Raw genomic sequence first — 22,331 nt, forward strand, 5'->3', positions numbered from 1 at the left:
TTAGAGTTGGGTCTTGAAAGAATTTTCCAGATGGAGGAGGGAGGGGGCATCCCAGACATCAAGTGTGTGTACTTGAAAGCATCTGCTCTACAGTTTTGGGGGCTGAGGCTGAGGGCAGGGATGGGGCAGTGGGGAGATGATGCGGAAGGATCAGCTAGGGCCCCATCACCAAGGGTGGGTCCAGCCTTCTGCCCAGCCCCTTTTCCCATTGTCTTTCCTGAACATAGTCTGCCCTGTGCCACGGGCTGTGTTTATGAGCAAGATGACACCCACCATGGGGTTTTCTGTCCCCCATAGTGCATAACTCAGGCTGTGCTCAGGAAACATATGGTATGTTAAAGGGACTAGGACCTCACTTCTTAGCACCTTGGACCAATGCTCCTGACTGTTCAGCCTCTGACTCAGGCCAGCAATTGAAGGTGGAAATGATGCTGGCTAATCATTTGGATCCTTTGGGAGAATCGATGATATTCTTCCAGCTAATAGCTTTTATTTATAAATAGAAACTTTAAGAAATACAAGGTCAATAATGACAACACATGCATTCTAGCCTAAAAAAATTAGATAATTAGCCATCTTAGCCATGTATGATTTCTTTCTCCCTCCTTTTAAGGTTTCATAAAATTGCCCAGGTCTAGGCTTAAGCAGATCCTAATTGCAGGACTATAGATTTGCCCTTGCGGTTGGCTGCCTGGCACCCTTGTCTGAGTGTGCCTTAGCTGGCTCTGGTGAGTGACATGCAGTTGCTCAGAGCAAGCCCACTAATGATATGATTATAGAAACTTCTTGGCTTCCTTTTGTCCCTCAAGTTTCCATGGCCCTCACGTGTTGAGCACAGGGCTAGATTATGTTAGCATTTCTGTCCGATGGGCTCTTGCTTTACTACCCAGCATCTGGGCCCAATGTTGGTGCCACTGGCTAGGAGGAGGTGAACTCAAAGGAACCAAGAACCAGGCCAAAGCCCTAAGCCCGAGCCCCTGTGATGTCCCCCGGCCTCTGCTGTCTTTCCCCTTTCCCACTAAGAGCACCCAACTTGAAACCCGAACTGGCCCCAGGACGTGTCCCCTCCCAGGGGCCCACCTTGAGGACAACGAGTCTTGCTTTCTCTTTCAGCTCAAATCTTCCATCTGCCACTTGGAAGAGGCACTTTTTAATTTAATTTTATTTTATTTTATTTTTGAGATGGAGTATCACTCTGTCGCCCAGGCTGGAGTGCACTGGTGCAATCTTGGCTCACTGCAACCTCCGCCTTCTGGGTTCAAGTGATTCTCCTGCCTCAGCCTCCACAGTAGATGGGACTACAGGCATGCACCATCATGCCCGGCTGATTTTTTTTTTTTTAAAGTAGAGAGGGGGTTTCACCATGTTGGCCAGGCTGGTCTCGAACTCCCAACCTCAGGTGATCCACCTGCCTTGGCCTCCCAAAATGCTGGGATTACAGGCATGAGCCACACCTGGCCAATGGAAGAGGCACTTTTTAAGAACGGAAAAAAGTGCCTGACATGACTTTCACTTGTCCATAAAGAGTGGATGTTTTAACTAAAGGCAACAAGAAACATAACATACAAGAGAGAAAAACTCATACAAAAGGGAGAGAGAAAAAGAATAAAGGGGGGATCCTGAAGAAGTTGCTACTTCAGAGGCATCTGCACCCGATAAAGGATTTGTACACTCCTAAGGGTGCACAGTTCTCTCTCACGCCACGTCTCTTGGTCTTACCCAATCATATAAAAAAGAATCTATACTTGAATTCTAAAGGAAGATGGGGAACAAAGTCTCTGTTGGGTTGGTTTGTTCTGCCTCAGTCAATTCAACCTTACTGTTTCAGGGATAACCATCATCACACTGAAATGTGCATGCCATAAAAGAATGAGGACCAGGGCATGTGATATAAAACTCTAGACTCCTATGACATGAGTGAAAATAATGAGTTCTGGGCCGCAGAAACCCTGGGGCAGTGGTTTTCCATCAGGGGAAACCTTGCTCCTCCTCCCTGCATAGAGTTGACAATGTCTGGAAACAGTTTTGGCTGTTAAAACTGGGGAGGGGCAACTGGCATCTACTGGGTAGAGACCAACGGTGCTGCCAATGCTACAACACACAGGACACCCCCCACTGTAAGAATTATCCTGCCTAATTTGTCAGTAGTGCCAAGGTTGAGAAACTCTGCCCCCAGGCTAAGGTGTAGCTGGACTATAAACCTCTTAAGGACAGAAATCAGGTCCTGTACCCCTTTTCTAAGCACAGTTGAGAATAGCAGGGTTAAGTGAAATGATTCAGTCCCAATTGTCCCAACCTGGCTAAACTGCAGATCCTTCCCCAAAGTCCATGTACTTTCTCTCACAGGGAATTTTTTTTTTTAATTATTTAAGAGACAGGGTCTCAGTCTGTCACCCAAGCTGGAGTGCAGTGGTGTGATCATGGCTCACTGCAGCCTCAAACTCTTGGGCTAACGTGATCCTCCCGCCTCAGCCTCCCAAAGTGCTGGGATTACAAGCATAAGCCACCACACCCGGCCATCCTAGACGATTTTTTAAACATCACTTTTCTCCTGGCAGAATTTTCTGACTCTATAGTTCTTGTTAACTTCCAGAGAAAGCCCTGAGTAAGCCAGACCCTAATTACAAACATGCCTCAGTGGATGAGGCTACAATTTGAGTCCAAACTGCTCAAGGTTCACACTGACAAAGTCCCACACCATAAACCTGAAACATCATGTTACAGTCTGAGGCCCGCTCCGAGCTGGGTGAGAGAGGCCTTGTGAATGCAGCCCCCTGGGCAGATGAGGTTTGGGCCTTCACCACTTTGGGGCTGCCTCCTCATTGCTCCTTGGGAAGCAGCCCCGCTTGCTGCCTGTGCCTTTGGGAAGCAAGAGGGAGCGGAGAATTCTGGCCAAGCTTCTATAATCAGCCTCCAAATGGACAGGTTTGCCTTGAACTGCTACAGAGTCTCACTCAGAGGAGAAAGCTGGTCCTAGCCTGGGCTTGTGGAAGCACCAGCTCTGGACAAGCCATGCAAGAAGAGCAGTGGCAACGCTGCATTTGGGCTTTGATCTTGATGTCCTAAGCTGGGAGTTGGTCTCCAGACTTCTGCTTAGAGGCCCCTCAAGCTCCTCTATCCAGACTGGGAGAATCTACTGAAGCAGTTGGCTACAAACCTGCCTACGCTGCCCCACTACAAGCAGCTGCTTAGACACAAGCTGGTCTAAGAAGATGGCTATTTATCCCCAATGCCACAGTCCATCGTTACAAGCGGGGGTTACTTTTGGATGTCAGAGTCAAGTTCCTGCCCGGTTTCTTCTGATCCTCTGTAACTGCCCTCAAACACTGTCCCTGCAATGTAAAGTCAGGATTGGCAGTTGTTAGTGTCCACTTAACCATCCCAACATATTAGCACCGAAAGGACATGAGATCACCTAATCCAATCTGGCTGTTTTTTTTTTTGTTTTTTTTTTTGAGACAGAGTCTCACTCTGTCACCCAGGCTGGAGTGCAGTGGCATGATCTTGGCTCACTGCAACCTCCACCTCCCGGGTTCAAGCGATTCTCCTGCCTCAGCCTTCTGAGTAGCTGGGATTACCTGGCATTTTGTGGCTGAGGAAACCAAGGCCAAAGAAGGGACATGATTTGTCCACAGCATGCAGCCAGGAGGAAACAAAGCCAGGCCTTGAACCTAGGCCTCCTGACTGTAAGGAGAATATGTGCCACTCCTTCCCTGGGTGTGCATAGCTGAGCTCAGAGAACAGAGCCGGCAATGGGGTCCTGGGATCGTGAGCAAAATTCTACCTGATCTGTGTGGGCAAAGTTCCTAATCTCCTGGCAGAGTTTTTATGTTTTTGGTTTTAAGAATTGAAGTAGTTCCATTTAACCCTTGGATACTACATTCTCCACTTAGAAGAATGAGAAAAGACAGCGTTGTATCCATAACAGATACACAGGGATAATTCCATGCACTCAGTTCATTTCCTAGAAAAGAAACTGTTAGTTATGATCACATGGATTTTGAATTTTCAGGAAGGCTATTGTTCACAGATTCTGTTTTCCAACTAAGAAACCGAGGAAAGAGGGAAATGATCTTAACTAGTGATACCTGGAGAGGAGAAAACACAAAAGACAAATTCTTGGGCAGTTCTTCATGAAAAGACAGAATGAAGTAATCCTGACCGTAACGATGGGTCAGTTTCTAAAGCTTCCTGGAAAGGGCCTTCAAATACAGTCTCCATATGTCCAACTAAGTTTAGGAGATGATAGTTATAACCTCATATAATAAGAAAGGAACCCAAAAAAGTGCACCAGGTGAGACAAGGAGAGCAGATTCTGACAAGTGGGTTAACGGGTTATCTTTTTTTTTTTTTTTTGAGACAGAGTCTCGCCCTGTCGCCCAGGCTACAGTGCAGTGGTATGATCTCGGCTCACTGCAACCTCCGCCTCCTGGGTTCAAGTGATTCTCCTGCCTCAGCCTCCCGAGTAGCTGGGATTACAGGCATGTGTCACCATGCCCGGCTAATTTTTGTATTTTTAGTAGAGACGAGGTTTCACCATGTTGGTTCGGCTGGTCTCGAACTCCTGACCTCATGATCCACCTGCCTCGGCCTCACAAAGTGCTGAGATTACAGGCGCAAGACACCGTGCCCGGCTAATTTTTGTATTTTTAGTAGAGACGGGGTTTCACCATGTTGGTCAGGCTGGACTTGAACTCCTGACCTCAGGTGATCCGCTTGCCTTGGCCTCCCAAAGTGCTGGGATTCCAGGTGAGAACGGGTTATCTTTAAATATGAACACCTGGCCCGGTTTGGTCCACACGTGATGCTGGGGATGAAATGGAACTGCACAGACCAGCCATGAAGATTCCCAAGTTGGGACCCCAGTCGAGAATCTACAGTAAGAAAGTGAGCTTGAAAGTGAACTCAGTGGTCTGAAGAGGGGTGTTGGCCCCAAAAGTGCTCCCTCACCCCTTTCCCCTGATGCCCAGTTTCCAGCAGTGTTGATGTAGGCACTGAGCAAGGAAAAAGGTTAATGTCCTCCTGGGGAGTTATTGGTTACAGCTGTAAAAGGGAGACCCGAGCCCTTGTAGTATTAGGAAGAAACCAAGCTATTAAGTTTTGTTCAATTGGGAACTTATGTGCTTGTGCTTATGCAAGCTCCAAGGAGGTTAGACAAAAATGCAGTGCACAAGGGTGCTTCCTTGCCTAACGGGCCCTGCTACATTAGACATGGATGTGGGTTACACTCACTGTTTTACATCTAACATAGGAACATTCCTGCTCATTTGGTGGTGGTGCGTGAATCACCCTGCCAGGCCTAAGATAGGCTGGCTGCAGCCTTTGATGCCAAGAAAGCCTAGGGAGGGAAGTTAGAAGTCTGATCTCATGGAAAGGGTCCTATCCTGTGTCTTAGAGAAGGGATCATTGTCTGAAACAGAGAAGTCCCCAAGGAATTCTCTCTTCTCCATCTGCGCAAGACTCCCAGGCTTAAAGAGGGCTCTGGTCCATGTGCCTGGGGGCCCCGGCTTTTTGCTTCTCTGCAAAGACTCAGTGAAGGGGGACCCCAGTGAGCCCCACACCTAGTCTCACAAGGCACCTGGTTCCTGTGGCAGCCAGGGAGCTCTCAGCCAACTTCTTGAGGGCATCAGTGCCAGAGCTGAATTCACAGCAGAGCCCAATGTCTTGGCACCACACTCCCGCACCCCCTCCCCCCAGCACTGCCTCTCCTCACCTTGGGAGAAGGAGGTGTATACCAGCCTCTCATCGAACTTCTGGACCTGCCGGAAGTTGTTGATCATTTCTCTGGGGGAAGGGTCGTCCATGTGTGTGCAGTACAGGGCTGTCTCCAAAGCCAGCAGCTGAGGGCAAGAGCAGAAATAGCCCGCAGACAGAATGACCTCCTCGCCTGACCCCCTGGGAAGAGGCTAGCTCTCGGCTCTTGCACCTGGGAGAAGCCTCTGGAACCAGCTTCTGTGGGGCTGGGTGGGAGATATTAGAAAGCAGAGGGAAAGCCAGAGAACTGCTTCCCTCCACATTGGGTGACTGGGAGCTGGGCAGCGCTGGGTTTGTCTTCCCAGCACCCGAGACTCCAGGGAAGGGCAGTGCTGTTAGTTTCCAATCTGCCCTGCGTGGAGGGAAACCTGGGGTGATGGAGTGCTCCTTAGCCTCCCACGGAGACTGCGTTCCTCTCATGAACTTAAATTAGAGCCCAGCTCTCAACCAGAGGGTCGCAGGGCTTGTTCTGATGGTCACATCAGAAGGAATAAAGAAGGGAGTTAAGAGTTTCACAGGTCATCTGATTACGGGTTCCATGGCATTTTCATGCACCTGCATAGATTATATAACCCGTTTCCAAGGTAGTTTCTGGGGTAGGATGTTGCTGCTTCCCCACATGTTTCATCCATCTCTTGGTTCATCACGTCCTCATTCCTGTCCACCCACCTGCTGCCATTTACTAGGTGACTCAGAGCAGAAGCTTATTGTAAAGAGAAGGAGCAGCTGTGAGGCTGCCCTGGCCGCACAAAGCTGGGGTGGGGCTGTGAGCCAGGGTGCAGTGCTGGCCCCAGCCCTGTCTCCTGGGGAGCCATTTTTCTTCTCATGAATTTAGGCTGTGGAGGACAGGTATGAGCAGTGACACGGAACTCAGATGACCTAACTTTGGGTCTCAGCTTTGTCACTAACCCGCGGATGATCCCACAGACTTCTACTCTTCTCTCCCATCTCCTATCAAAGAAGAAGCTTTAGAGGTGATGGCTAAGGATTTTGTTCCCCAGTTTGCACTAGACCTTGAGCTTCTTGGGTGCAGGGACCCTCACTTAGTCATTGCTGCAATCCCATCTGTTAAATGATTTCATCTGATCCTGTCTTTATTCTGCCCTGTAAAGGAACCAGGCTCTCTCCTGCCAGGGAAGTGAATACTACCCAGCCACTGAGGACATATTAGCAAATGCAGATTTAGAGCTCTTTTTTTAAAAAAGAACTAGGAGACATCTATTCATTTGCCTAGCTTGACTTCTTTTGAAGCTCAGCCTGGAATTTCTGCGGTGCTTTCAGACACCTGTGATATTTGGAGAGGTTTTGAAGAGCTGCCAATGAAACTAAGTGAGGAAATCAAGTCATTGATTGTGATATGGGGGATGATGGGAACTGAGGTGCCGCGTGGACTCTGGCTGAGTCTGGCACGACAGTTACCTGCTCCTGGGAAATTTGCACGGGGTTTCGGAAAACTGTCCAGAGCACAGTGGGGTTGCAAGGGGGTGTGGTCAGGGACCCCCGGTAGCGGTAATATTCAGCGGTCCTCTCCGGAAGCAGCTCTTCAATGTTGAATCCCCGGATGAATGCTTCCTGGCCTAGAGAGACATGTTGCAGAGGTGATAGTGTCAGCCTCCCTCCGTAGGGCACAAGTGCAGCTGAACAGAGCGACTGAGCCTAGAAACATGAACTAGCCCCTTTCAGGGTCATCTAACCCCAGGACTTGGTTGCATCATCGTTCAACAACCTGCTGCTTTTAACCTGGTGAACACAGACAGCACCTGCCCCTTGTGTTTGTTTTTCTTAAAGTCACACAGGGCTGACTACCTCCTTCTCCAGCAGAGTGAATATGCACGCAAGGACCCCTCACCTTTGTACTTTACATGTTGAAGGTGACTGAAGATCTTGTCATAGGATGGATTGAAGGAGCCCATCTGCAACAGAGACAGGGCAGGTTAAACTGGGACAGAACAGGATAGGCTGAGCCAGGATTGACGATTGCTATCAGAAGGGCAAAGCTGAGGGTGTGTTGCCACCACTGCCTGAAGGATCCACTTTACTGGACAATTATGATGGATCACTAGGTTCTTGGGAGTTAGTGTAATGGTCCTGCCTTCTTGCATCTCAGGATGTCCTGTTTTCAGCTTAAGGAGTTGGGCTTGAATGTCCTGGGGCATGGGGTACAGTGTGTGCTCTTGATGATCCAGATATGAGCCTGAAGGCTGTGACTAACATCCATGTCACACAGAACTTGAGGAGCTCTGAGTTCACAAAAGCCACGTCAGACAAATGAGCATGTTGGAAAATGAGGTATATACTGCCTCATTAGGAAAAAAAAAAAACATGCAAGCCAATCAGAAGACATTCCTCTGTCTTGGGATTAAAAAAAGAATTCATTCCAGGGTCCATATAGAGCAGGGGTGCCCAGCCCCCAGGCTGTGGACCAGTACCGGTCTGTGGCCTGTTAGGAACTGGGTCGCACAGCAGGAGGTGAGCAGCGGGCAAGCAAGCATTACAGCCTGAGCTCTGCCCCCTGTCAAATCAGCAGAGGCCTCCCATTCTCATAGGAGCACAAACCCTATTGTGAACTGCGCGTGCAAGGGTTCTAGGCTGTGTATTCCTCATGGAATCTAACTAATGCTTGATGATCTGAGGTGGAACAGTTTCATCCCAAGACCATCTCCCTCCCTGGTCCATGGTCTGTGGAAAAATTGTCTTCTAAGAAACTGGTCCCTGGTGCCAAAAAGGTTGGGAACCACTGATCTAGAGGATGGAGCTTGGATAGCAGGAATTGTATCAAGAGTTCAGGCATCTGATGGGGCAGATGGAGTTTGATGATCCCTTTCCAGCACAGGTCCTCCCCAACTGGGCAATTCCATGCCTTATGCAACAGGGCTAGATGTTGGGGCCCATTTTTCCAATGGACCAAAGGACATTCCCCATTTCTGCTGCCCAGGCACAGAAAGTGCTGCCTCCAGGCCAAGAGAGAAGGTGCACTACAGAGGGATACCGCCTGCTCTGGAGTGGACACAGAGCCGATACAGGAACAGCTGATTATCAACAGGTATGCATGGAACAAAAGGTGGAATCCCAATCTCATCCCTGCTTCAGATTTCACCTAAGGACCTTTTAAATATCTCTTACCTCAATGAGAACAGCCAGGACAGCGAGGCCTTCTGACTTGTTGCTGGCAGTGCTGACATCAGGATAAAGGTCTGAGTTATAATGGACAATGTGCAGCTGCAGTGGGGGAAAAGCCACCCATTAGAGGATAAGTGACTCATGGGAGACTGTCGCTTCGGCAGAAGACTTGACTCCAACTGTGAGGACAGAATCCCAGCCCCCTCAGCCCCCCAGACTAGATTAGGTCTCTCAGACCCTCCCCTTATTTTGCCAAGGATAAGGACATATGCCCAAGGTGGTCAGAGCACGGCTTGTTTTGATACATTTTAGAGACATAATACATCAATCAATACGTGCAAGATACACTGGTTTGATCTGGAAGGGCAGGAAAACTCGAATTGGAGGCTTCCAGGACATAGGTAGATTTAACTTTTTTCTGAATGGCAATCGGTTGAGAGTTATTATCAATAGAAAGGAATGTCTGGGTTCCAGTAAGGGGTTGTAGAGACCAAGATTTTATTATGCAGAGGAAGCCTCCAAGTAGCAGGCTTCAGAGAGAATAGACTGTAAATATTTCTGATCAGAACTAAGGTCTGCGTTGATGTTAATGAACGTGGGCTTTTCCTGAATTCCAAAAGGGATGTGGGTATAATGGGTCATGTCCAACTCCCTCTCCCCATCACGGCCTGAACTAGTTTTCATGTTAACTTTGGAATGCCCTTGGTCAAGAGGAGGGGTCCATTCAGATGGCAGGGGGGTGGGGTGGGGGACTTAGAATTTATTTTTGGTTTACACAGCCCATGCATTTTTGTTGGTTCTTTGTCCTTGAGACTATGACATATTGAGATTTTAACTCTATTTCTTTTCTCTTTTCATTCATCCTTTTCCATCTCATGTGTTCATAAATACAATTCAACATATGTTATTGAATACAGCTTAATTTTCCCATTTTGAACTTTAAGTGGCTCCTTCTAATTTAAAAAAAATTATATATCAAGTTATTTCTTCTTTTAAGTGGTCCTCTATTAAGGATTTCTTCAGAGCTCCTACTTCACCATCTTCCCCTCAAAGGACTTAGTCGGCCACACTGCCCACACCATCTCGGCCTGGCATCACTTTGAGAAACAGAGCTGAATTCTATATGATTAAAACCCCTGAGGTCCTAAGCCCCTATTTCCTTTTACAGCTGACCTTTGAGCTTGTGGTTTGTCTGTACTTTTCTTATTGTGCTCAGAGGAAGTGAAGACTAATCCAAGCATAAAGGAGCTCCCTGTTGAGGAGATTAAGACAGAAAGAATCTTTTTTTTTTTTTTTTTTTTTTGAGATGGAGTTTCGCTCTTGTTGCCCAGGCTGGAGTGCGATGGCGTGATCTTGGCTCACTGCAACCTCCACCTCCCAGGTTCAAGCGATTCCCCTGCCTCAGCCTCCCGAGTAGCTAGGATTACAGGCATGTGCCACTAAGCCCGGCTAATATGGGGTTTCACCATGTTGGTCAGGCTGGTCTCGAACTCCTGACCTCAGATGATCTACCCGTCTCAGCCTCCCAAAGTGCTGGGATTATAGGTGTGAGCCACCATGCCCCGCCAGAATCTTCTTATATGAACTCCATCCAAAAGAACCACTACACTTTCAAGGTCCTTCCTTAGAGGACCCACTTTAGGGACACCCTGATGCCTTTTCTCTAGTATTGGCATTTATGGTCCATCTTAACCAGACTCTTGGTCTGATGCTGTGACTTAATAGCAGAAAATACAAGAAGTAGAAATATTTTAAAACACATAAACCCTGCCAATCTACACCCTAACCTCCTTTGTGAAAGGAAAATAAATCTCGAGACCCCTAAATCACTAAGCCAAAGGGAAAAGTCAAGCTGGGAGCTACCTCCCATTCTATTCCTAAATAAGACGGCTACAAAGATAAAAAAGCTACACACCTCACATTTTGCCCACTAGGAAATTCACTGTGGGCCGCAAGGTCTTTACCCTAAAACAGTTCTGTTGAATTTCACCCTGACAATGTAAATGGATAACTTATCTTCACGGGTTCAGGACAAAGGAGAGAACTCAAAGTCATCCCTCTGCTCACCTGAGACAAATGCATATCTAATTGCTTCCTCTGCCCATGTCTATTTTATCTTGTAAGAATGCAGATTCGCTGAGCTAGATGAATGCACAAATGACTATTCCTCTACCCCTCTCTCACATGTGAACGGCTGATCAAAAACTCGGAAGAATGCGACCTCTTGCCTCTTACCTCCCCACACCTTTTAAACATTTCTCTCTCTTTCCCCAGTGTCTGCCCTTTCCCCTTTAAATATTGAAGCCCTCAAAATCATCTTTGAAGAAAGGCACAGACTTGTCTCCCTGTCTTCCAGGCATGTGTCCTTAACCTTGGCAAAATAAACTTCTAAATGGATTGAGTCTCAGACACTTTTTGGTTTACACCTTCTTTATTCCCCATGGGGGAAGCAGAAGTCTCAACACTGCAATTAGCCTGGAGGAAATTTCAGTTCTTGAGCTTCAGGGAAGGGCCTGCTCTGAAATATGTGAACCTCCAGTGGTACCATCCTATTGAACCAGATCCTATCCCTTCCATGCTTGCGAGTAGACCTATGATTAGTCTGAAACATTGAGCAGTTCAGCAGTTATGAACGGAGGGGAATGGTCTCTATTTACCACGGACTCCCCTGGCTGATCAGTCAGCAGCATTTATCTGCTTGTATTTCCCTGTAAATATTCAGAGCCACACCCCCAGTTCGGGACCATTGGAGTGCCAAAATGGAGCATCTCAACCCCCTCCTTGCCCCACCCCATCCTGCGATTGCATAGGACAAATGCTCTGCCCGTCTTCTAATTTTCTTTTGGCATTTTGGGGTAGCTCCTCAAGGCAACATGACACGATGCTGTGCTGGCTGACATCTTGTCCCTAGTGAGTCTGCTTGCCATGATGCCCTGCACATTAGACTGCCAGGCACCCCTAGACTTGTGGCCAGGTAGAAGAGTGGCCCTAGACCCATGTCCCCATGTTCTAAACACAACCCATGCCCAGAGAAAGGAAAGATAGCACCAAAAAGATGCAAACAGCATGACATATGAAGAAAGTCTGAGAAGTTTGGGGGAGCAATGAGCCCAGTGTGAGTCAGCAGGAGATTTTTATCTGCACAGATAGGAAGGCAATGTCTAAAAGAAGGGCATGTATGTCCCACTGGGCCACCCTGGGAATACTGCCTCCCCAGCAACATCACTCAGTAAAAGACACAGGGACAAACTCAGCATGTTCAGGAGAAGAAAGGGACCAGGACAGTGCAGATGAGCTGCAGGCTGGTGGAGTGGCTGCACCCCTTGTGCCAGGGCCAGAGGTGGGGCAGAGAGCCTAAAGGCAGCCTGTCCCATGCTCTGGTGTTATCTGCACAGCAGCCAGGTCGAGAGGGTGCCACACCACCCACTGCAGAGCAGCCTCTGCCAGACTGGCAGCCCTACTTACCTCGGCGGCGAAGTGCTGTCCACTGACTGTGTGCTCGGAGCCGTGCGGGTCATTCGGGTTCCCCCAGTGCAGGTGCAGCTGCGTGGCACTGTAGCGAGACTGGAGGCCCTGGATGTGCATGTCCGAGGGCAGGTTCAGCTTCACTGCGGGGAGTGGAGGAGCAGCCTTCAGAGCCCCGGCCAGCTGTGCACTGCCAGAGAGCAGTCAGGTAGGCAACGCTCCCTCCACCCCCACTGCCACCCCCTGGAGCCCAGAGAGAAGCAGGTGGATGGAGTGAGGTGCAGAGCAGAGATGCAGCCTAAAGGTCAGATACCTGGGCTCTTTCCCTGAGAATGTCCCCTTTTCCCCAAAGCAACTCCAGTGGCACCAGCACCTTCTTGGTTCGCCTTGGAAAGTGATACCAGAAACACTAACACTAGACCAACGGATGGGTGTTTATTTACGTATTGATGGATCAGACACCTTTAGTGAAGTACCTTCCAAGCTTTAGAATTATATAGCAACAACAACAATAACTGCTATTTATGAAGCATTTACTTCACTCTATATGCCAGACCCCAACATACATAATCTCCAGTCTTCACGGTATCCATCAATATGTCCATTTCCAGATGGAAGCTCAAGGAGACTAAAATTCTCACCTAGATTCTCATGGCTTATAAGCAGTCAAGCCAGAGTTCAAATCCAGGTTGGTCTGACTCCAAAGCCTGGGTACCCCCCGCCAAACTGTGTGGTTCCTTGAGTCGTTTATGGTCCAGAATTCACTCCAGCCGCACAGCCAATGAACCACGGGGCTCAGGCCAGTCTCCTGCCCCATCCTGAGAGATGTGCTTCTTCTGGGAAGTGCAGCCCTGGCAGGACCGTCGGAGCCCAGAGCCTCCAGCATCCCCTGGAGAGAGTGCTTCTGGAATCCCTCAAAGGCGCCCCCGCCCCACCCCGCCCCGCCCCTCCTCCTGGATGCTTCCACAGAACACCTCCCTGCCAGATGGAAAAGGACAGGCCTGGCAGCCGAGGGAGACTCAGACATACCCCTCAGGTCACCAAGGCCTCTCCCTCACCTGAATGGCCATTGTTGGTCAGGGTAAACTGCTTGCTGGCAGACAGATTGTAGCCTTGGAACTCGAGGGGCGTGAGGCTGGCGTCATACTGGAGGATGTCGCTGTGCAGGTCTATGGGGGACTGCAGCAGGCCCCCACACGACGGGTACTTCTTGGACCAGCTATTCTCCCCATCAGGACCTGGACACAGAGATCCATGCTCACGATTTAGAGTTTCTCACAAAGGGATTTTCCTTATCTTCTAATTCTCTGTTCAATACAATTACTCCTTTTCTCCTCTTTTCTGAATCCCCAGAGGTAAATCTTCAAGGCTCAGAGTCTCAGCCTCCAGAATCAGGTCCAGCAACCACTCAGGACCACCTGCTCTTAAGTGATGTGGGGAAAGAAGGACTAGGGCTGCCCAGGCCAGAGCCAGGAGCCCACCAAACTCTGCTTTATTTTGTACATTGTTCCTATTTGACACACACGTCAGGACCTGTTGACTTTCAGCAATTCAGCATCTGCTTAGCCAGTACCTATTATGAGACAGGAATTACTCTGGGTCTTGAGGCTGCCACGTTGAATACAATAGAACCCCTGCTCATCCAAGCTGGCATTCCAGCGGGGAAGAATTTAGCAAATCTGGACACAGGAAGGGGAACATCACACTTCGGGGACTGTTGTGGGGTGGGGGGAGGGGGGAGGGATAGCATTGGGAGATATACCTAATGCTAGATGACGAGTTGGTGGGTGCAGCGCACCAGCATGGCACATGTATACATATGTAACTTACCTGCAGGTTGCGCACATGTACCATAGAGCCTAAAGTATAATAATAATAATAGTAATAATAATAAAAAAAAGAAAAAAAAAAAAAAAGAAGAGGAGCCATTAGGACCTTCAAGGAATAAAACATCCTCTTCAACTAGAAACAATTGTGCTGAATAGGTAAAACACTGCCTTTGACTATTACATTAGTCATAGTAGATTTGAAATATGTCATATTAGAAATAGTCAGTTAGAAATAATATTACATTCCTCTCCAGTGTTGGAAGTGGGTGTTTTAAGAAAATTATTCAGCAAGACTGGAAAATGAGAGGAAAGAAAAAGAATCAATAGAAGAATGGGAATTCTGAAGTAGTTCTTCACCTATTCAGTAAAAAAATAAATAAAGGCCTTCTAAAAGAGAAAAAAAAAAAAGAATTTAGCAAATCTGTGGGGCCACCCCAGGTGGGAAAAATTAGTATCTTACTGACTACAACGCCAACTATTATGTTGGTGCAAAAATAATTGCGGTTTTTGCCATTCCTTTCATGCAAAAACCGCAATTGCTTTTGCACCAACCTAAATAGGTCTTTGCGACTGCTGGCTTTGCAAGTGTGACCTTCCTGAAGAGAAACCCCTGAGGACATTGACTCTTGATACCCACATTTAGAGCAACTATAGAACCCAATCTGATAGGGATGCTTGACAAATGTTAAATAATTATAGGCCTGGAATCACACAGTGAAGTGCAGAGTTTAAGCTGGAAAAAAATATGACCACACTATAAACTAATTATTACAATATAATTGACACACTATCAGTGAAGAGGAACAGACTTTAAAAAAAGAAATTCCTCCAGGGCTCAAGCTTCTTGCTAACTACCAGATAGCAGTTCCTCCCCTGGAAATGAAAATAAACATGCTATGTGCAGATGAATTTTCCTACTCCCACAGAGAAAAAGTCTTTCAAGAATGTAAATCTATGTTTAAAAGATTATCTCCATGGTAATTAAACAGACTTTCAGGCCAAGGTTTCTCCAGAAAAGCAAAGAATTGGCATGTCATGGCTCGTTAGGGTAGACCCAGGGTGTCCTGTGGGCTCTAGCAGAGTTGGGGATCGAGCTTTGCCATCTGGGGTCCATTCATCAGTATTTCAACACAAGGAAGGTGGGTAAATAGAGAAAAGGGGAAAGGAACACCACCTCTTCTGGGAATTCTTCTGTAGACCACCGCACTGTTTCACAAGGGTGTAAATGTTATATTGGCCCCATAGAATCCCAACCCCCTACATCGTGCTCTTTAACTAGGGGACCTTATCTGAGAGTGGGAAGAATCAGAAGTGATACTTGGTACCCAGGTTCATTTCAAATGCTATGAGGCATTGGTCCCAGGCTTAGTTAGTTCTCACTTCTAGGTCCAGACACACACATCGGAACCCTACTGATTTTTCAGGCTGTCAACCTTAGGCTGTGCATTTTCAGAAATGTTACAGCATGACGGAATTGCAGAATCTCCAGTCCAACCTTTCACTGGACACCAGTCTTCTCACTTGGGCATGGCAGAGTCTCCGCTGAGCTCTACTATTCTTATTTTCAAGGCCTCAAACTAACTTAACTACACCAAGATGGTGATTGGGGAAGAGGGAGGCTGGAGGATATCAAAGCAGGCACTCCAGGGCCAAACTGGAGTAAGACAATTATTCAGCTGGGAGCCAAACCGAATGCTTTAGGGGCAGCGGGGAGCAGAATGAAGCAACCGTGAGGCCTCATGTAGAACCCCAGGGTCAGAGAGAGACACAGCACAGGATAAGACTCCCTAAGTGAGGCTGCCAGCCTTTTCTGTGCTCACAATACTGCCTGGGCCCACAGCCAGCAGGGCAGAAGCTGCCAGCCAGGCATGAATGCAAAAAACTCAGGAAGTAAAGAGGTGCATCAATGAGAAGCTTTCTCTTTGCACACATGACTAAAAGGAACCGGATTAGAAGGGTTTTCTTTTCCCACAGTGGAGGTTCAAAAAGGTTTCATCAAGAAGGCATTTTACTGATAGCTAAACGAGAGCCTCGTGAAGATAGGGACCCCTCATCTTTGTCTCTGTGAACCCATATTACAAGTAGGGTCTCATGCCCTCATGGGCATTTAGGAAACATTTTCCCAAAGAATGAAAAAGAACAGAGGGCTTGGGAAAATGTGACTTGGGGAATGTTTCCTTTTTCTCTTGCCCTAAATACGCTTTATTGGAAGTTAGGACCAAATAAGGTATTTGGGGGCAGGAAAGACTAAGGATATTAAAGGCAGTAGAGTTGGTGTTGGCAAAACCTCTCTTGGAAAGAGAAGCGCTATGTTGGACCAGGGGAGTCCAGAGAATGAGATTCCAGCATCAGCTGTCCCAACACCTCAGTGGGTTATGTTCCCTGCTGGAGCCTCCATTGCTCTTCGTACAAATGGTGGGGGTGGTGGGGGTGGTGGTGGGGATGGGATGTGTGTGGATGCTATGTTCTGGAAGGTTCCTTCTGGCTCTTAAGCTCTGATATTTATTAAGAATACTAGGACTAAGCACCTTCACCATCTGTCAGGTGAATTTGAACGAGTCAGAAAGGTTGCTCATGTCAAGGCAGCTACTGGGCATGTGACAAGGTGCCCAGGGGAAGCAGCTTCGGGAATGAGGGCACAGGGCACCGGTGCTCCAGGACTGGCTGGGATCGGACAGCCATCTGCATCAGGAACCCGCCTTGGTCCTGGCTGCCATCCACAGCGGAGTTTGTACTTGGGCACCAGTCACAGGTCTGTAGGTCAGCAAGGTCAAGAAAGCCTCGTCTTCGCCTCCTCCTCCTCCTCCTCATTGTTATTATATTGTAGTAGCTTTGATCCTTATAACTCTATAACCTTATGGGGTAAGCAAGGCAAGAATTGCACCATTTTATAGGTGAAAAATAGAGATTTAAGTGATTTGCCCGAAGTTTGACTTTGGCTAAGTAACAGTTACTTGGCTTGGGTCGCAGGACTTACGTGTCCTTCAGTATTTATCCAGGAGATTTTGTGCACCTGGAATTTCCTGGCTCCCCCACGCTCTCCTTGAAGACAAGCACCATGGCTCATCCATCGCTGCACTTCCCACAGTGCCTGGTGCAGAGCGGGCCCTCACATGTTTACTAAGCTGAACTCACAACACCTGTTTCATGCTTGTTCGTTTCCCAGGGAATGCGCACCCACCTTAATTCCCTCATATATTTCTTCTCCTCAAAAAAGAGGAGGGAAATGAGATCACTTGCTCAGGTTCAAAGTGTACCTTCCTAGCTTTCTAGCTTACCTGTGTGCAAATGGTTTCTGTCTGGGGGTACTCATTGAAAAAGAAATCTGATTTCTGCCGTGTAGCCTGGGAGATGGGCTGCCAAGGAAGATCATAGGGCCCTCCCTCAGCATGTAATGGCTAGTGGGTGTCCCCGCCTTGCACAGCTGGGGACACTGTCAGAGCAGCCTCCTTCTTTATGGCATGTGAGAGATAGAGGTGCCATGAGGATGGCCACTGGGACAACCAATATCAGAGGTGACAACAGCAGGCCTTTCTGTTCCCTGAGCTGTGACATGTGACTGCACAGTGCTGGCCTTATGCTGGCTGCTACACCCTGGGCTACCATTTTTCAACTCAGTGTCAGCTTTCACACTCATGCCAAGGGCTCCAGTGCCAGAAATCCTCCACTGGGAGTGACTCTTCTAAAAGAAGTATTTCTTTCCAGCTAAAAATTTACCTTTGCTCTTCTGAGTTTTGACTTTGCCTCTCTGGTTGGTTGGACTTCTCCCATGATCGTGATACAGGAGGATCACGTGTCTCTCACAGTTTGCTTTTCTAAATAAAGCCAAGGCATTATTTCTTTCCTGTCTATGCGTTTTTCCTGCTCTAGGCAAAACAGAAGTGGTCAGAATTCCTGTTTTGAAAGGTAACAAGAGATGAACATGGCACAGCTCAAAATGCCTCTCGTGATTTCTGATTGGGAATTTTGAGGCCCAGGGTGTAGGACCTGCATTATCCAAGGACCAGAATGTTTTTACAGAAAATTTCCAATGTATACAACATAGAGAGAGGAGTGAAATGAACCCCATGTCACCCAGCTTGGACAGTTTACAATTCACAAACAGTCTTGCCTCATCTATGCTAAGCCCATTCTCCCCTTATCTGCCTGGATAACTGGAAACAAATCCAGATATATTTCATCTGTATATATTTCAGTGTGTTTCTCTAAAACATAAGGGCTCTTAAAACCATAGTACCATGACTACACCTAGAGAATTAACAATTAATACCTTAAGATTATCAAATCCAATTAGAATTCAAATTTTTCCAAATAAGTCATAAGTTTTTCACAGTTTGTAAATTTCAGGGTTCAAATACAGACCATAAATTTTTTGCAGTATTGCAATTAGAGGATGTGTTATGGCCTAGATTACAGCTTGATGGTGGAACGCCTCATCAGAGAACACCTGGGCCCCACTCCTCCAAGGCTCAACATCTCAGAGCCAGCTCGGTCTATCCTTTGCCCTTAGTGGGTCATGGACTCCCATGTTTCCACGGTTTAGGCCCTCGCCATGTCACACTGCAAAGGCTTCCCACAGGCAACCGGCCCCAGCCTTCCTTGTTACACTGCCAGGCTGGCTCTCCTGCAGTAACCAGATCAATCTTGTCATAGCCTGGCTTGGGTGGCACCACCCTGCCACCCATCCGTACACTCCCTTTCTCCCTAGCATGCCCTGCCCCACCCCAACAAGACAAAGCACAGCCTAGCTATTTTTCATGGCCTTGAAGTGCCCCAACCTGTCAAAGTCTTCAAAGGCCCCCACATCCAGCCCCAGCCTGCCCCATGGTTCAGCCAGCTCCCCGAGCCTAAGAACAGGCTATGCCAACCCACCTTCACAAATGCCGTTATGAAAAATTCTGCTCAAATGCCCTCTTCTTTCCTCTGCACCTTTCCAAATCTCATCCACTCTTCAAAGTCCAGCTCAGGTCCTGCCAAAGATACCCCAGTGCTTTCTCGTCCCTGACTTGAACTTCTCGGCCAGCCTACTCGGGTTGTGCACACTAGCAAGCAGTGATGATTGTTAGCCTGCCTCACCTGTGACTGTTCAAGCCAGACTAGTACAGAAGCCTATTACAGACTAGAGCTCAGACTACGAGTTTCAAAGACCTTTGGAAGACCAGAACTTTATGTCATATCCCTACTTATGTCTGAACACATCCTTGAATGGATGTGGAGGGTTTTTTAAGCTCATTTCAGAAATTTAGCCATAAAGGGATGACAGAAGGGTGTATGTGTGGTGGTTCTGGTAAGGTGAGGGTAATGTGAAAGATTTTGTTTTTTGTTTCTGTTTTTGTTTTTGAGACTGAGTCTTGCTCTGTCACCAAGGCTGGAGTGCAGTGGTGCAATGTCAGCTCACTGCAACATCCGCCTCCCAGGTTCAAGCAATTCTTCTGCCTCAGCCTCCTGAGTAGCTCGGATTACAGGTCCATGCCACCACACACGGCTAATTTTTTATATTTTTAGTCGACATGGGGTTTCGCCATGTTGGCCAGGCTGGTCTCTGACTCCTGACCTAAAGCGATCCGCCTGCCTTGGCCTCCCAAAGTGCTGGGATTACAGGCGCGAGCCACCGCACCCAACCTGTGTTTTTGTTTTTTATGAAGAGGCTTGAGCAAACTGCTATGCAGATGGCAAAAGAGAGCAGAGAAGGAAGATTGGAGACAGAAGAAAGAGGGGCTCACTGATGAAAGGTAGCCATGGGAAGACAGTGGGGGGATCCAGGCACTGGAGTCAACATTAATTCTGCCCCATGACACTTCTTGGAGGTCATACGCTGAGGTGGACCCCCCTGTGTCTGTGTCAGTGCTCATTGCAGGCAGCTTCCTGGAGAACCTGCCTGGGCCCAAGCTCCAGGGCACATCTCTTTGGGCCGGCTACCAACATGCAGTGAGATCAAAACTTGCCCCAACGGATACCACCGTAGTGGCAAAGTTTACACATTCTAGATGATGACACACCCTTTTTCAACAAATAGGCACAATTTCAGGACAATGATAGCTTTTGGTTAGTCCCTCAAAGTTTGTTTTGTAAGGAGATCTGACCATAATAAAAGGCATGTATATCTATATGAAAATGATCAAAAATTATGTACCAAATTTGAATACACATTTAATAAGATGAATTGTATTTGCAATAAAAAATGAGCATTCAAATGTTGAATGAAGGAGAAAAACCTCGAAATGCTCTCCTTCTCGGAGTGCCATTTAATTTTGAAGTTAATGCATTCATTTCTTCAATAAATGTGTCTAGTATGTGTCAGGCACTGTACTAGGTGCTGAAGATGCAATGGAGAACAAAACAGCTCTAGTCTCTGACCTTGTGGCACTCACGGTCCAGTGTAAGAGACTGATAATAAATAACAAGTAAACCAATGCACAAAGGAAATAATTACAGTCTGCAATCAGCGCTGCGAAGGAATTAAACAAGGGCTGCGACAGAAAAATAGAGGGATCCTTGTCAAGTGGATGACACAGGCAGGTTTCCTGGAGGAGGTGCCATTAAAGCTGAGATTTAAAGGACAAGTAGAACCAACCATGAGTGAAACCTGAGGAATGGCCTTCACTAGAGAGGGCCCAGCAAGCTCAGAGGCCCTGCTGCAGTGGAGAGTCTGGTATATTCTAGGGATGTGTGATGCATTGACTCAGAAAGAGTCTGGGATCCATCCGGCCTCCCTTTGCCAGGTCTGGGTCCTGCCCTGTGCCAAGGCTGAGCTAGGATCATTTGACACCTGCTTGTGTACATTCCTCCATGTGTTAGAAAGTTCTTCCTGTTGGGGGGCTAGTGCCCGCCTCTCTCTGGGGGTCATCCAACAGTCCCGCTCTTGTGGCTAGAGTCACAGAGAACACAGCTAAGCCACAGGACTCAGAGGGGACAGCAGCCTTCATGTCCCCTCTAAATCCTTCTGGAAACCAGACATCCTCAGGATGGTGTCTGCATGTAAAAGCCATTTTTTTCTTTAGAGATGGGGTCTTGCTGTGTTGCCCAGGCTGGTCTCAAACTCCTGGGCTGAACTGATCCTCCTGCCTCAGCCTCCCAAAGTGCTGGGATTATAGACGTGAGCCACTGCACCCAGCCTAGAAGCTACATTTTAAAAACATGTTTAAAATATATTTATAGGTCCTGCAGTTCACTTCTGAAGTTGATTAAAATATCTATGTCTTCTCATAAAAACCCAGTGGGTTCAGCCAGTCAGTAGTGCGGTTCCCACAGCATCACCTTGGTGAGAGGTTGACCCCCCACACAGAAGGCCACAACCTGCTGAATTCTACCTGTTTTCCTGCCTGGTAGGTGGAGAGGCACAGTCATAAACCCCAACGTCCTGCCCAGGAGGAAAGGAGGTGACCAGGGGCATGGGTTAATAATCGATGGATGAGGTCTTATGATGTTATTATGTACAAATAGAGGGCAAGGAATCAAACTGGCGTTAGAGTTTTCCTTTGTCAGTATCACCACTGAATCAGAGGTGGTCCCGGGACAGTGAGGGAGGGCTAGAAGGTGAGGGTTACTTGTTATGAATAAAGCTCAAAGCTGGACTTGCCATAGCAGGCCCACTCTTTTTCCTTGGATTTTACATTATAGATCAATAAAAATAAGCACATTTTCTAAAGATGCTTTAATCCACACTTTGCATCAAACTTTTGTCTAATTTTTGTTTGGGTCAGCTGGAGAAGGAGGGTTGAGACTTGGGCTTGGTAAATCCCCCCAAATCCCCTCTTGGGGAGGCAGGAGGATCAGTTGAGCCCAGGAGTTTGAGACCAGCCTGGGCAACATAGCAAGACCCCATCTCTAAACAACAAAAAAAAGTGGCTTCTACATGCAGACACCATCCTGAGGATGTTGGGTTTCCAGGTGGATTTAGAGGGGACATGAAGGCTGCTGTCCCCTCTGAGTCCTGTAGCTTAGCTGTGTTCTCTGTGGCTCTAGTCACAGGAGCGGGACTGATGGATGTATTAACACAGAGAGAGATGGGAATCATTTCCCATCCAGCCATGGTGGTGGGGGCCAGGAGTGCAGGCTGGAGGCCAGAAGAGGTGAACCATAAGGCTGGGGCTGCCAACTCAGCCCCCCACCCACCCTCAGGAAGTCCTTCTCCTCCACCCCGCCAATAATCCCCGTCTAATA

General features: G+C 47.8%; 1 protein-coding gene across 2 annotated transcripts in view; it reads right to left on the minus strand.

The window, feature by feature from the left end:
* Positions 1–22,331, minus strand: part of CA12 (carbonic anhydrase 12) — a 59,231-nt gene that overhangs the window by 9,620 nt on the left and 27,280 nt on the right. For both annotated transcript variants that reach the window (XM_054451581.2, XM_054451580.2), the window contains exons 3-8: positions 13,398–13,577; positions 12,340–12,482; positions 8,878–8,973; positions 7,604–7,667; positions 7,174–7,331; positions 5,714–5,840 (exon numbers count right to left, since the gene is read on the minus strand). In XM_054451581.2, the coding sequence (XP_054307556.1) occupies positions 5,714–5,840; positions 7,174–7,331; positions 7,604–7,667; positions 8,878–8,973; positions 12,340–12,482; positions 13,398–13,577 (768 nt within the window). The remainder of the gene's footprint in view (positions 1–5,713; positions 5,841–7,173; positions 7,332–7,603; positions 7,668–8,877; positions 8,974–12,339; positions 12,483–13,397; positions 13,578–22,331) is intronic.

The sequence above is a fragment of the Pongo pygmaeus genome, chromosome 16 (genome assembly GCF_028885625.2).
Source record: "Pongo pygmaeus isolate AG05252 chromosome 16, NHGRI_mPonPyg2-v2.0_pri, whole genome shotgun sequence".
Classification (NCBI taxonomy): domain Eukaryota; kingdom Metazoa; phylum Chordata; class Mammalia; order Primates; family Hominidae; genus Pongo; species Pongo pygmaeus.